Raw genomic sequence first — 15,498 nt, 5'->3', positions numbered from 1 at the left:
AATAATAATAATAATAATAATAATAATAATAATAATAATAATAATAATAATATCCCATCCTTCTCCCAAGACTGGGACACAATCTCAGACTCTCACCATTTTCTGATGCCCTCTGCATATTGCACTGAGCTCGGAAGAGTTCCTTTTTTGGCCTATGACTTCCAGAATCCCCCAGCTATTGCAGTTATGCTTACTGATTATTCTGGGAGTCCAGGTCCAGAAAAGGAACTATTCCAAGCTCTGATATTTGTAGCTTCTTTTTATGAGTCCATTGTTCTGGTCATGCTTCTTGGATGATGGAGATGTGCAATCCATCACATTTAGTAGACACCAGGTTTGGGAAAAGCTGTGCAGTCCTGGCCATGATACTATGTGCTGAGGTGGATGTATACAAGAGATAGATGAAGTGGACCACTGTACATAGAGATGGATGGCAGGTTTTGTACAGTGCTGCAGGAAATGTTGAGCCCTTAGATTTGATTTAAATTTTCAGAAGTTGATAATCCTATAGATGTCGGTCCCCAAGAAGTTTCTGGCCAATATTTGGTTTTGCACTTGTGTGGTATGATGCATACCAGTCTGGTCACAGAGAAAACTGTGCCTCATTGGTAGATTATGTGCTTTGAGGCAGAAGGTCCCGTGTCCACTCTGTCCTGCATGAAACCCTGGAGAGTCACCAATAGACAGGTATATATTTTCCAGTGTATTATACTGAACGTGTTTTCATTTATAAAGTGTATGGCTTCCACAAGAGAAACACCTCCTCCAATCTGTAAACTAACATATAAGAAGATCCGTACTGGAAGTAAAAAGAAAAAGAAAAAGAAAAGAAAAGAAAAGGAAGGGGTCCATCTTCTCTGGCATCCTGTTTTCAACAGGAGGCAACCAATTTGTTCTCCAACCTTCGTGGATGGAACACAAATTACATATCCTTCTTCACAAACCTCTTTCTCTTTTACAGAAAACAGACAACTGCCACCACCACCACCTCCAGTTAATGGGGGTAAGTATTTTGTCAATATATCTTATAACTTTATTGTAAGTAGGGTTTGTACTTTCAATGGTCCACGGACCATTTATTTCATCTCAAAGACCCACCAGGCCTAGAAGTAAACCTCATTTTAAAAAACCAAACCCAGAAATAGCCACTTCCAGTTCCTTTCTTTTCCCTTTCTTGCCTTGTAGCTATGAGAAGAGGGTAAAACATTTCTAGCATTACTGAGAGGGAGACACTGAAAATCTTTTACACCTAGAACTCCTGTATTTGCTATGTTCATACTCCCTTGGTCACTTTGCCTGCCCCTTTATTTTGGATGCCTAAACTCTATTTTTAAATGCTCAGCTGACATTTTAAGATACTGTGAACTGGGAAATGAAGGAAATTTGATGGGAGGGGAGGAAAAATTCATATTTGAAGGCAAAGCCTTCATCTCTCTCTCCCCCCCCCCCCCCCCCGCTATACATACCTTCCTTCCTTCCTTCCTTCCTTCCTTCCTTCCTTCCTTCCTTCTAGCCAATATTTGATCTTAAAAATTGAGGTTGCTGGTGGGCATTGGGAGTGTGCCCCACTGTGGCCTTTTGGAACCATTAGACAGCCTTAGGGCTCCATTTCCCCCAATTCTGGTCAAAAGTATTAGAGCAATTTTAAAAAATATATAAAAAGTTTAATAATAATAATAATAATAATAATAATAATAATAAATTATTTATATCCCGCCCCTTGAGGTCAATCGGGGCGGCTAACAGCAATAAAATACAATACATTGTACATCAAAATTCCCTCCCCCCCTGTGCTGGGTCATGAGCAAAGCCAGACTGAGAAATGCTGAGAGATCTCATAGCTTTTCCTCCCCTACAATATGTATTATTTTAACTGAAAAAGACCACTAAAATAGAAATAATAAAGTTTTATAAGTGCACATATCCTGGCAGATTGGGAAGATTACAGTCCCCATCACCTGCCAATGGTGCTATTTGACACCCTGTGGACATCAGGTTTAAAGACATTTTGATACACAATATGACCAGTTGTACATATGTTATATAAGCAAATAATAATGTAGCTGGTAAGGATAATTCGTATCGCACCAGGACAATGGTGTCTGTTTTATGATTTGTTCTCCCACTTCTTTCATTTGCTTAAGCTTGAAATTTATTAACTTTTGCATGTTTTATTATCATTTAGAGAACCCTCACAACCTGAGTCCATTAACCAGGTGTGGTCGTTATGTGGTCTTTTCAAAATGTTGTTGAACTGAAGATCCCAGTAGCCTTAGCTAGCACACGTAATAGTGAGGAACGATGAGAGTTGCAGTCCAATAATATTGGGAGGCTAGCATGATTCCCACCCATGCCCTAGACTATAATTTACTTTGGAGATTATCACACCAGGGCCAATTCAGCAATAATCGCGGTAATGAAAGTTAATGCAACAGTAGAGCTATAGTGCTCAATATTTTCACACAGTCATACAATTGCATGATTATTGTGACATTACCATATAATATCACGTTTCTCACACATCTGTGATTGAATCATTAGCACATTGGAATCGATCATTTTGCACATGTGCCATTTTAGTGCTACGGCGCATGTCCTGAAATCATATTTCCATCCCGCACAGAATAAAATACAACAAAATAAAATTTATTACTTCACCACATTGTTTTAATCTAGTGTAAACAAAATTGTGCCATATACCTCAAACGAAGACTGAAATCCACTGCAAAATCGATCCTGGCAAAGAGAATGGATTGCCTCCACTGGGTATCCCTTGTCGCTTCCACAATAGTGCGAATGAAGCATGATTAACTTTCGCACTCTCATAATTGTGCTTCATTCAAGCTATTGAGGAGCCATTCACGGCATTTCCCCATGAATGATTTGTTGTTGGAGCATTCTGGATTCTTCCTGGGATAAGTCCTAGATGAGTGTGACGTCATCTGAAAATCTTCTACACAATTGTGCGATTTAGCTGGGATTATGCCTTTTTCTTCCCCCTTTTCCCCTTGTCTGGTAATCTCCGAAGTGTATGCATAAATCCAAAACTGGCTGGGGAGGGGGAGCTTATCCTACTTGACAAAGAGAGATAGAGAAACATTGTGGTAAACAAAGACACCTGAATCACAGGAGGGTTTTAATTTTAGAACATAGGGACAATGATTATAAACTGGTGGCTGGGGAAAATGTTCCCGGAGCTCCCATTTTAGAAAACACTATAGTATGGAATTGCCCTTGAGCAGTTGATGGTGAACAGTCACTAAACACTAGTCTTTTTGTCTTTACCAGACAGAAGAACACTTGGTCCACAATACTCACCATCTGGGGCTGACTTGAATGGTACGTAGCTTTCAGGTTTGGTGATACAAAGCCATTGATTGAATAATTTAATACCTTGGATCTTCTCCTATATGTGTTCAAAAGTAGATTTCAAAGACATTGTGCCAATATAAGTGAACACACAAAAAAAACCCTACAATATTCTGAAAGAGATAGAAACATGCAAAACAAACAAACAGCCAAAATTATCTTGGAACAGCATCCCTAAAATTTCATTTATCTGCTGCAAAATAAACAAACTCAGAGAGATGGAAATGATATTTTGCTCAAATGATCTTTTGCAGCAGACAGAAGAACATGTGATTGTTTGCACGTTTAAATTTTACTACTTTCACCAACCATGAGAATTCCAGATGTGTAAGTTACTTATGGTAGCACTTAGGGCTTAGAAAGATAAGCCATCTGTTATTCCAAGTAGAATCTATGAATCACAGTATTGGAAACCACTGTCCACGGTGCTGCATCATCTGACTTGAGGTTCATCTCCATCACACCCATCTGCCAATATGTTGAATGGCCAAAAGAAAATAATGTAGAATTGTATTTTTTTAGGTTTTGTTTTGAGGCCCAAACCTATATAATTAGAATCATTTAAAAGGGAGAACAAAGAGCAAATCAAGGCTAAACTCTCACCAGAATGACTAAACTGAAGCTATCATAACTTGTTTTGACACATCATGAGATGACATGGCGTTGGAAAAGAAAATAGTAGTAAAGTGGAAAGCATTAGGTAAAGAGGAAGACCCCTTTGTAAATGGATTGATTCAATCAAGAAAGATACAGCCCTGAGTTTGTAAGACCCGAGCTGGGGTGTTGGAAACCAGGGCTCTGGGATGTCTCTCATTCATTAGGTTGCTGTAAGTCAAAGCTGGCTTGAAGGTAATGGACACCAATAAAGATATTTTGTAGGGTGTGGGAGCAAGGGAAGGATAGAGTGGCTTTGTTAGTGTTTGCTTCATCACCCCATCTCATGTTCTCCAAGGACCTGGTATGCCGTCAAACTCCCCTTCGCCCGCTCTCCCACTAGCAACTGTAGACATACAGAATCCAGACATCACCTTTTCCCGCTACCGTGGACTCCCGGTTCCCACTGCTGTGGATAAGAAGAAGGGGAAAAAGAAGATTTCTAAGGCTGACATTGGAGCTCCAAGTGGGTTCAAGTGAGTACCTCCAGAAGCTACATAAATCTTTTTCATCGAGAAAGGTTTTCATCAGGTAGGACCTTTCCAAAATTTCAAGCCATGTCTTAGGAGGGAACCTTGATTTCCATTTATTTTTCTCAAGTTTTCTCATCAGTTAATGTTTGCTTTGCCTGGGAGGACTTCAAACTTTAATTCTCTGAAGATGCCAGCCACAGATGCTGGAAAACATCAGGAATAGACTTTTCTAGACCATGGCTACATAGTCTGAAAAACCCACAAAAATCTATTTAATTTATTTATTGATGTGGACGTTGTTACTCCTGTTATTATCTGTCTTTAATGGAAACTGCTTAAAATAGCAGCCGGAAATCTTGTCTTCATTGCTAGGGATTGACATGCTTCCTTCTGATTTGAACAGGTATAGATACTACATTGAAAAGAACATAACTAGGGACTTTATCACACGGGGGAAATTGGACAAAATCAGGGGTTTAAATTATAATCCTAGGCAAAACCCAACTGTGCAATTAAGATTTTCACACGACGTTGCTATTGAACAGGCCATAAAGAGGCAATAAACAATAACAAATCATTCACAGGAAAATCCCAAAAATATAGAGACGTTTGAAAGGCAAGTGGGGAGTTTCAGAAGCCCTGCAAAGTTATTTTTCAAACAGTAATTAGTTACATTACTCATTCCAGAGTTTTAAAAAGTAACCTGTCCCTGTTTCTGATTACCATGATGGAAACTGTTAAGTCATCCTGTAACTTTTTGCACTGCCCATTACTTTCCCCTTATTTTTGTTGCTTTTCTTTGGGATAGAAGAACCTTTTAGGACCAATAACAGAGTGGCACAACAGTTGACAATGTCCTGAAGAATGGCCCATAACCTGCCCATGTAATAACTAGGAAATACTTGTAATACCAATAGTAATTTTGCTCTTACTTGTTACATTGCTTTTACAACGTAACTTGGCCACACCCTTGTCCACCCACAAGTAACTGATTATGTGTATTAGTGTTATTTGTAGCTCAATATTTCCAGGCTGTGATCCGGATATACTTTAAGGGTTGCTTGCAGAGAAATAGGATTCTTCTGGATGCCAGTTGTTCAGGTCCCTGAGTTTCAGTGTCAAAGGATGTCTGAATCTGGGCCTGACTAGCTCCAGAACAGCAAAATGTTTTGTGTTTACTGGGACCTGAAGCCTGGACAAAATCCCATTGCCATTGTCTCACTTGCAATGGAGTACCCCAGAAACATAACAGCTTCTGCCTATTTCATTCAGATTAAGAGGGATGACTTAAAGTACTTGCCTGCCCTCCAAAGTGACCCATATGCTGAAGCCAGTATTACTGAAACCCATCTCTGTGCTGGGGGAGCAAGTTGACTCAGATGTTTGAGCCAGAGCCTTCACTCATTGGATGTCTTCTGTGATTTTCTTCTAGGCATGTACAGCACATTGGATGGGATCCCAACAGTGGATTTGATGTACGTAGCCACAGTGGTTTGCCAGAGGGCCTGAAAGTGGAAATCTGAAATGGGGAAATGAATGTGAGGTGTCCCATGTCTTGAGTCAAGCTGAACACTCTCTTTTGATGCATCCACACTGCAAAAATAATCCAGTTTTGACCCTACTTTAACTTCCATGGCTCAAGGCTATGGAATTCTGGGAACTGTAGTTTCATGAGACATTTAGTCTTCTCTTTTAGAGAACTTTGGTGCTACAGCAAACTGCAGTTCCCAGAATTCCATAGCCTTGAGCCATGACAGTTAGCGAGTCTCAAACTGAATGATTTCTGAAGTGTGGATACAGCCTTTGTGTGTGAAGTTCCTGTGTGCCCCAGGCCTGAAGAGATGTCATGACATGAAACCATGCCTGTTTCTTCCAGTGTTAAAGTGCTGGCAGACACATTAACTGCTCTGGCAAGCTTAGGCCAAGGCAAAAGCAGAGAGAAAGCAAGACTGGTCTGTAGCTTCTCAGGAGCAAACACTCTCCTAGTTACTCTCAATACTATGCAGAAGCTTCTCTAGGGCTTAATTAGCCACACTTTAACTGTTTTGGCCTCTTGGCTAGTCTCCCTTGTTTCTTTGGACAGTTTGAGGTGAAGAATTGGGGCTCTATGCAGCCGGCCTTAAAGGCCGGCTTGGGGGTGTAGTTGGGGCATCGCGTCCACATGACGCATGCCCTGACTCTGCCCCAAGGGCAGCGTGATGCTGCGCACCACTCCACACAGTGCATGGCATCACAGCGCTCCTCTGGAACTGCATATGCACAATGCAGCACCGCATGAACACCATAAACCTGTGGCTATTGCGCCCTGCAAAGGCCAGATCAGGGATGATTGCTGTAGCCCCTATCTGGCGGTAAAAGCAGTGGCTGCAGAGCCCCTAGGGTCTGCACAGCCCTAGGATAAGAAAAGAGGGCCTTTTCACCAACCAACCAATCTCCCTTTGCAAGGTTCAAATGTATTTGGAACTTGTTGGAAGGAAGGTACCCAAGGACTTCATGCAGGAAAAAAGAACTGCAAATCCCAGGATTTCCATAGGATGGAGCTACAGCACTTGAAGCAGAATTAAACTGCATTATTTCTATAGTGTGAATGCATCCTTGGTTCAGCTATTATGAGGAATGATCCAGGAGGAGTTCCTTCTGAAGCTGCAGTTCAAACCCTAAGGAGGTTCTATGTCTTCCAGCCATATAATTCTGCTCTGGAAATTAGTTTCTATAAAACATGGCATGATGGCCATTGTGTTACGAACAACAGAGCATCAAGCACTTATGGCCACACATTCTTTCACATGAAGGTAGACAACAGCAGCAGATCTGGAGGCCATCTCATCTGTGGCTTGACACTCTGGGGCTGCACACTGCCCCCAAAACCGCAAAATGAGGAGGAAATATCTGAAATTACTAGAAGGAATACAGTTCAAACATGGGACATTTTATATATATATATATATATATATATAGAGAGAGAGAGAGAGAGAGAGAGAGCAATTCAGGGAGCTCTGCAACATTTAAACCTGGGAAGGGAATGATGTGGCCATCCAGATACTGTTGGACTGCATTGACAGGAAGCCCTAGGCAGCATAGCCACTGAAGAAGAACGATGGGAGTTGCTATCCAACAATATCTGGAAGGTTGCTTGGTTCTGCCCCTTTTTATATATGTGTGTATGCTTTATTTTAGTTGATATGCAGGTTTTCTCACAAATGGGATCCAAGGCAGCTCATGAGATGAATAAAAAAATAATAATTAAAAGTTAACAAAAAGAATTAAATAAATGACCATATTTTAAAAATATTACTTTAAGTCTTCGTTCGTGAAGTAAAGCCAGAGAGACTTTAAAGCAGTAAAAATTAATTTTAAAAAATAGGACAGGAAGAATAAAATGCAACGCACAAATCTCCTTGAAGACTTTTCTGCATCGCCACTTAATCACCAAAAGCTTCAAATAAAAAGGCCTTTAGCTGTCATCAGAAAGTTTGCTGAGAGTGGTCCAATCTGTTTCCTATGACAGAAACCCTCACATACTAGGGACAGCCACTAAGATAGAAATGTGTCTATGACAGTGGAAGAAAAGCTCTCCCCAAGGATCTTAAAATATGGGCAGACAGACCAAGAGACATCAGTGTTTGTCTATGTTTTGTATTTCAGGTGAATAACTTAGACCCTGATTTGAAGACACTTTTTTCCCAGGCGGGAATCAGTGAGGCTCAGTTAACTGATGCTGAGACGTCAAAGCTTATCTATGATTTCATTGAAGGCCAAGGAGGGTTGGAAGCTGTGAAGGAAGAGTTGAGACGGCAGGGTGAGCTGCTGGACTTACTCTTGTTGTTGTTGTTGTTGTTGTTGTTGTTGTTGTTATTAGATGACCTCCTCCTCTTCCTCTCTATTACTAGAAAATTTTGCACATTTTCCAAATGTTTTTGCATTTGGGGACTTCTTTCTGGGGGAAAAAATTGTTTACTCAGATTCTTTGTTTGCACAAAATAAAGGGTTTTTGTTTTGTTTTGTTTTTTGCAGAGAAAATACTATCTTTTGTTCAAAAGATGTTTTTCTTGAAAAACCCATGGCACTTTTTTTTTTTTTTTTTGCAAAAAGTTCCTAAATGGAAAAAGTGGTTCCCCATTTTCTCTGGGAGGGGTGTCTCTGTGTGTCAAGGCACCCTTTCTTGGTGGGGACAATAAAATATGCAAGGATTTTTGTATCCTTATTCCAACTGCAGGTGCTTCACATCCTAGCCCTAACTATAACTGCAACAATAACTGAAAGGCATTCCCATGTCAATTTTCTTTGTTTTGTTTGGGCACGGAGGGCCTGATCTGAGTAATAACTTTCAGTGTGATAGCTGTGTTAGCCTCTTGCACCAAAACCAGTGGAGTTATGTGGCACTTTAAAGACTGAATTATGGCAATGTACACTTTTGCGGAATAGCAGGGTTTGCTATATCAGAGGCTTGTAGCATTATCCTCAATTACTGCAAACACCAATGGTGAGCAGTACTAAGAACTGCAGTTCAACATTAATGGGGCTGTATTCTGCCCCCCTAAATTGTGACAAAAATGGGGTGAAAATCGCATTTTTATCATCAGCTGCTACAGTTATGAGTGCTCAGCGTACTTATTCTGCATATATTAAGCCTTAGAACTGTCATAGATTATACGTTTATGCATTACATGGCTATGTATTTTTGAAGTATTTTTATTGGTTTTACCACATGAACAGTCATCTGGTCCCACTCCTTGTGAATTTTTTTTTTGTCAATTAATTGTGAAGAAAGCACTTTGTGTGTCTAATGCAGTAGACTCTGCCTAGCAAAAATGCATGCTGCAACTAAGGCTGCATCTACACTGCAGAATTAATGTAGTTTGACACCACTTTAGCTGCCATGGCTCAATGCTATGGAAGCCTGGGACCTGTAGTTTTGTGAGATATTTAGCCTTCTCTGGTGCCACAACAAACTACAAACTCCAGGCTCCCATAGGATGGAGCCATGACAGTTAAAGCAGTTTCAACCTGCATTAATTCTGTCATGTGACAGCAACCAAAAACTAATAGGTATGTTATACTATACCTTGACACAAAAAGCATTCCTGTTTCTACTAGCTTGTCTGCAATCCTCACAACAAACCAGATAATGTAAGTTTTAAAGGAAAAAAATGGATCGCTATTGCTAAAGCTGGCTCCTGGGCTTTGAATTTTCTTTCCTCTTTGTCTCTTTTCAGGTCCAAGCCACCCACCACCTCCTCCCCCAAGTCGTTCAGGACTGCCTCCCCCACCGCCTGGACATAGCCGAAGTGGCCCTCTCCCACCCCTCCCCGGTGCCCCACCCATCTCCAATAGGGCAGCTGTCCCCTCCACACCACAGCCCCCTTGGGGACACTCCAACCCCAGTCAGTGGGCACCTCCTCCACCCGCCTCTCGCCCTGGACCAAACCGTCCTCCCCCACCCCCCTCTGGAGCAGTCCCACCCCCACCTCCCCCACCCCCTCCACCCCCACCCCCACCTCCATGCCAGGAGTCTGCCCCATGTCCTCCTCCTCCTCTCCCTTCTGGAGGGCTGGGGTCTCCACGGACTCAGCCTCCTGCCCCCTCCATGGGACGTGGTGCATTGCTGGATCAGATACGGCAAGGAATACAACTCAACAAGGTGAGTCTTGGTTAATGGCTTGCTTTTAACAGGTAGGGTTTAGTTGTTGTATGGGTGACATTAGGATGGGATTGCCCAATAATGTAGACTTGAGTCAACTGACTTGGACATAAGTCAGACTCAAGTGTCTTCAATGACTTGACTTTGCAAGAATGACACACTGACTTGACTTGACTTGAGACTTGCATGTTTTTAGTGACTGACTTGTTGGTGCCATTCACTTCAAGCAGCAGGCAAGACCTGCTCCCAAAGTGTAGGGTGCATTTCTTGGAAGGGAACAGCAAATGGGCTTGAGGTGGAAGGATCCTTCTACAGCTTTTGAAAAGCTTCAGAAGGCTCCCCTCATGTGCAGCAGGGACAGGCTGCCAAGCAGACCTCAATCCCCGCCTCAAGCTTGTTGCCTAATGCATTTGCTGTTTCCTCCAAAAAATGTACTACTCCTCCTGTTTTTGGTTAAAAGTTGGCTCCCAGATTTGAGATTCGATTTGAGACTTCACTTCAAGACTTGGACTAAAAGCCTTGAATACATCACTGAGATTTCCCCCTTAAACTTCATGCCCACCTTCAGCCACCCCTATCAGAGTGACTTTGCCTTCTTCTCAGTTCTTGTTTCACTGGAAACTGTTCATTAAGTCTGTTGTTCATCAAATATGCATTTGTGTGCAGGAGGTAGTAAAGTTGTAGCAGTTTCTGACAATGGAGGGAAGAGATATTGAATGGATGAAATAATGCTGTTACAGTGGGCCCTTGATATCCACTGAGGTTATCTCTCCATGGATAACAAAATCCGTGGATGCTCAAGTCCCATTAAATACAATGACCTAGTAATGCCCCTTATATAAACTGGCAAAATTAAGGTTTGCTTTTTGAAATGTATATATTTTCAAAATAATTTCAAGCCATAGATAGTTGAATCTGTGGCTAAAAAAATCCATGGATATGGATGGCCACCTGACTGTACATTAATGTGTGTGTTCTCTTATTCGAAGCAGTCTTTTTTCCCATTGGGCACGTATCTCTTTAGGTCAGAAACAGGGGCTCAAATCATGGTGGATCCGTTAATTGGGCAGAAGAAAGGGAAGATTTCTGCACAAATGGCAAACTTTCATGTCAGGGGGAATACCAGGCTAAAGCTCTTCTTTGTGATCTCTAGATTTCTGTACAGAGACATTTTAAAAAATCATATCTGGCATGTGGGCTCCCTTGCATTTGTATTAGTATAGTTTAGACACAAGTTGGCCATATTGAGTGCGAAGCAGGCCTGAGACTGCTCCATCTGTGTTGTTGTGTCAGTTTGTTCTATTGATTTATGAGGGAGCAAGGGGAGCAATAACAGTTTAATTTACTCCAGTTTCTATGTACCTTCATCACAGCGAGTCCTAAACCATTGTAAACCTCTCTGTTCATTTCAGACCCCTGATGTGTTAGATTCGCCACCACCTACGCAGAACTCTGAAGGCCTGGTAGGGGCCCTTATGCAGGTGATGCAGAAGAGGAGCAAAGTTATCCATTCCTCAGGTGAGTGTTAGTCTGCATGGTCATCTCATACAATGTACCTCCCAGTGGCATGCTTACAAACAACTTCAAATTTCTCAAGAGTTCAGAGATTTTTATTTTATTTTATTTTGGAGAGGGGAAGAAATCATCTTGAAACGCAAGAACCAAACAAAGATAAAAGATTGACCTGGGGGTATTTTGTAAGAGGTGAACGTTTGAGTCTTCCATTGGTCTTGTTGGGCTGGAACAAAGGGACAAAGCAGGGTGAAGTCACTAGTGTTGGTATGTGAATATATGGGGCACAAGTTGATCCCCTTTGGAAATAGTCAGGCAGGTGCATCTGCCCATCGATCCTCATTCTAACATGACTGCCCTGTTCTTTATCCTCAGATGAAGATGAAGACAATGGAGATGAAGACGAGGATGATGAATGGGATGACTGAGTCCAGAAGGACACTTGGCACAAAGCCTGATCCTTCTATCGACTTGTGGGCTTCTAGGCAGGCCGGTTGTACTTGTGTCCCCTTGCAACTCATGCAGGTCCCTCTGGAATCCAAGAGATGCTGGGGCAGCTCTGCTTTACCGCTGGCAGCAAAAGGCCATTATTTTCCCCTCCATTTCTTCTCCAACATCACTTAGGCCTAAGCATAATTCTAATTTTCTTCCCACACCTGTGCACCTGGATGCCTTTGACAGTTTTAGAAAGTGAGGCGGTAATCCTACCTCTTTCAAACCCTGCCTTGACAATACCACACCTAATCTGTGGTTTTTACCTTTCTAAGAGTCATATCATCTTTCATCCAACCCCCTCCGTCTTTCTCTCTTTCCCTCCCAGCCATCTATTAATTTCCACTCCAAGTGGGTTCCCCCTTTGGGGCCAAGACGAAGGTATGAAAATGATAGGTAAGAGGAATGTAAGCAAAAACTCTTTCTTATAAAAGAAGGTACTTTATTAACACCCACTGAAATCCTAGTTGCCTGAATTCTTTGCTTTAGCATTTTTACTATATATGGGGGCAGGGAGAGGAGGCAATCCCTAAAGCAGCCTTTCTTAACCTTTTTGTCCTGGAGGTGCCCTTGAAATAATCTTCAATTCTCAGGAACCCTTGCATAAAAATTATTATATCTACAGCTAAAAAAAGCTTATTTTTTCCCCAATCACAATCTCTCTCAGAACAGCTAGCAACCTCTTTTGAAACCAAAGAATTGGTTGAGAAACCCTGCAGTAGACATTAAGATGAGTAGACATATTTACTTTCAGATACGGCAGAAAGACTTATTGAACGATGAATGACAAAGCAAAATGCCAAGTTTAACCACAATGAGTCTATTTAAAAAAAAACTTGTTTAAAAAATTACATCCTCACAGAGATAGATACTAGAAGCCACAGCATTTTCGATGGCTTGGGTCCTAAATTGGCCTTTTGTTTAGATTTCTGTCAGCTCTTCACTCCCCCAATTCTAGCCTTATTCAAGCCACGGTCTGCTCCACACAAGTTCCTATACCATTTTAAATTATCCCCCAGCCGCTTGGATTAAAATTTTAAGGGACACAAAAGGGTTTGAATTGAAGAAGGGGTGTGTGGCAGAAAAGCTCCATTGCATGAACTTTGTTCTATTCAGGAAAAGGAAATTGGCCGTAATTCTAATGTGCCTGTTGGACAAAATATTAAAACAAAACCAGCAGAACAAAACGAACATAGTACATATAAATAGCTATGCCACTCAATAGTACAGTGTCAGTAATAGGATATTGTGCAAGCAAGTTGCTCTTCACAGGAAATCCTAGCTTCACCCTGGGTATTTTGGGATTGTGGATGAAATTGAGGTAGGCGGTTAAGAAGCACAAAATCCTTTCTTTGAGTCTCTTAAACTATACAAGTATAATTTTTGTGGGACAGATCTATGCCTCCTAAATCATGCTCACATTCAGAATGTTCCCATGAAGCATGAAAGATATATAGAAGTGGTTAACTTGCAGTGGCTGAGAAATAATAGGGAAGAACGTCTGTCTACATTGCAAACTTCTATGGGTTTTATACCAGTTTAAGTAGTATAGCAAACACATGCTGTTGTTAGCCTCCAGGAAAAAAAGCTCCTTCTGGCACCAAGGGAAGAATTTCCCCTAAGGTTAATAATGACAGGGAGAGATGAAAAAGGATGCGGCCCTCAAGCTAAGCTTCAGTGCTGTTAACTTCATGTAGACACATGTTTTCTGTCTCTAAATGCAGAACCTTATGCACTTCTGAGTTCCTACGGTGTTCCTTGAATATATAGAAGCTACCACCTTATTTTATGTGGTCTCACTTTGCTCCCAAGCTGATATGGACTCAACTCCCCTATTAGAGGAAATAGTGGTAGTTGCCAGAGTTGATGAACCAAAAGGAAATAACTGTTGTTTTAAAATGTTTGTAATAAGCTTTATACTGTGTTTTGAACATAATAAATGATAACAAAATTTAGAAGGTGTGACATGAGTCGACAAAATGAAATACATCAGCAAGAGAAATTGCATGCAACCGTCACAGGGTTTGTACAAGACAGATGAAGAATTCAGCGAGTTTACTCCAATGAATTTGATCCTATTGGTCTCTAAAAGGCACCCTACTAAAACTTCAGTTGGGTGGACTGTGTAGTGTAGTGGGTATCTTTATTTGTAAGTACAATGCAGACATACAAAACCTGAGAAAAGGATCAGTGTATCTTTTAATAATTTGCAGGATATTTGTTAGCTTCTCAGAGTGAACTGCCTTTCATAGTCAAGATAGCTACATGATGACATTCCCAGAGGGAACTGTCATGGCATTGCTGCCACTTGTCTAGTTACTATGAGAAACACTTTGATTAAGTTTTTGTCTTGGTCTTTAAAGACAGGCAGTAAAAGTAATGCTCTATTAAATGTTACACTTCGCTCTACAATTAATGTAAGGATATGTATTTGCGTCCCAAATGCCATGATTATGGCATTCTAGCCAGTTGTATAGAAGGGAGCCCTGAGCCAACACCCCCTTCAGCAAAGTGGAGATAACATTTGTGTTAAATAATTATAGTTTGACTGGGCTAGAGTGCCAGCAGTCCAGCACTGTGGCTTTTTTGCTTTGTGTGGAAATAGTTTTCATCCAGATTTGTGACCCAAATTCAACCACACCGGCAGGCTGTAAAGAGTGTTTTCCCATCTTTCACAAATATCATGTTTAGCTCTGAAGACCTTCCATATAGATAATTTGTATTGACCTTTGTTGTGCAGAGACATTACAGTTGAATTTTGTGAGACACAAAAGAGGGGACTATTGTAGAACAACATGTAATACAGTTGGACATCTGGAGAGCAGCCCTGGATGCTAGTAGGACTTTCTTATTGCGCCACAGCAAGGCGGGGCAGATTTGTGAGGAAGAGAAAGCCACAGTTGTGTCCTCTGGTCACTGGCCTCTTAAACAAACTATGGCATGGCAATATGTTTATTCTCAAGTAATATTAATCTTCGCTTGCTCTGCTGTGAGAAAACATTTATCATGTTTATCATACATAACATTTATCAATATATCAAAATATATCAACATCTTTCAAAGAGGCTTGCAGATCTCCGAGAAGGCTCATTTACTAGAAGTCTCTCATTTTCTTCTGTCTGTCTAATACTGGCATTGTCCACAGCACTGATTCCATCAAATAATCCTTTGTGAGCATTAGACATGACTTACATTAAGAAACAGTTTATGAGAGTATGCACACTAAAGAAAACAGCACATTTATATCAACAGGCATTCCTAGTGACTAATAACAGGTCACCAGCAAAAATGTGCAGAAGTAATGCAGAAGTAGTTCTGTGTCCAAAAAGTACTCTAAGCAAAAACAAATTTAGCCTG

At 41.1% G+C, this 15,498-nt stretch overlaps 1 protein-coding gene across 2 annotated transcripts in view; it reads left to right on the top strand.

Moving 5' to 3' along the window:
- WAS (WASP actin nucleation promoting factor) overlaps positions 1-14,093 on the top strand; it is a 32,684-nt gene extending 18,591 nt beyond the window's left edge. For both annotated transcript variants that reach the window (XM_042455158.1, XM_042455159.1), the window contains exons 5-12: positions 962-1,003; positions 3,289-3,339; positions 4,322-4,499; positions 5,929-5,971; positions 8,142-8,295; positions 9,713-10,137; positions 11,550-11,655; positions 12,025-14,093. In XM_042455158.1, coding sequence (XP_042311092.1) covers positions 962-1,003; positions 3,289-3,339; positions 4,322-4,499; positions 5,929-5,971; positions 8,142-8,295; positions 9,713-10,137; positions 11,550-11,655; positions 12,025-12,077 — 1,052 coding nt within the window. In that variant the 3' untranslated portion in view covers positions 12,078-14,093. The remainder of the gene's footprint in view (positions 1-961; positions 1,004-3,288; positions 3,340-4,321; positions 4,500-5,928; positions 5,972-8,141; positions 8,296-9,712; positions 10,138-11,549; positions 11,656-12,024) is intronic.
- Positions 14,094-15,498: the final 1,405 nt, after the last annotated feature.

Source organism: Sceloporus undulatus, chromosome 2 (assembly GCF_019175285.1).
Source record: "Sceloporus undulatus isolate JIND9_A2432 ecotype Alabama chromosome 2, SceUnd_v1.1, whole genome shotgun sequence".
In the NCBI taxonomy this organism is placed as follows: Eukaryota; Metazoa; Chordata; class Lepidosauria; order Squamata; family Phrynosomatidae; genus Sceloporus; species Sceloporus undulatus.
The sequence above is the reverse complement of the archived record's forward strand: the minus strand, read 5'-3'. Positions and strand labels throughout refer to the sequence as shown.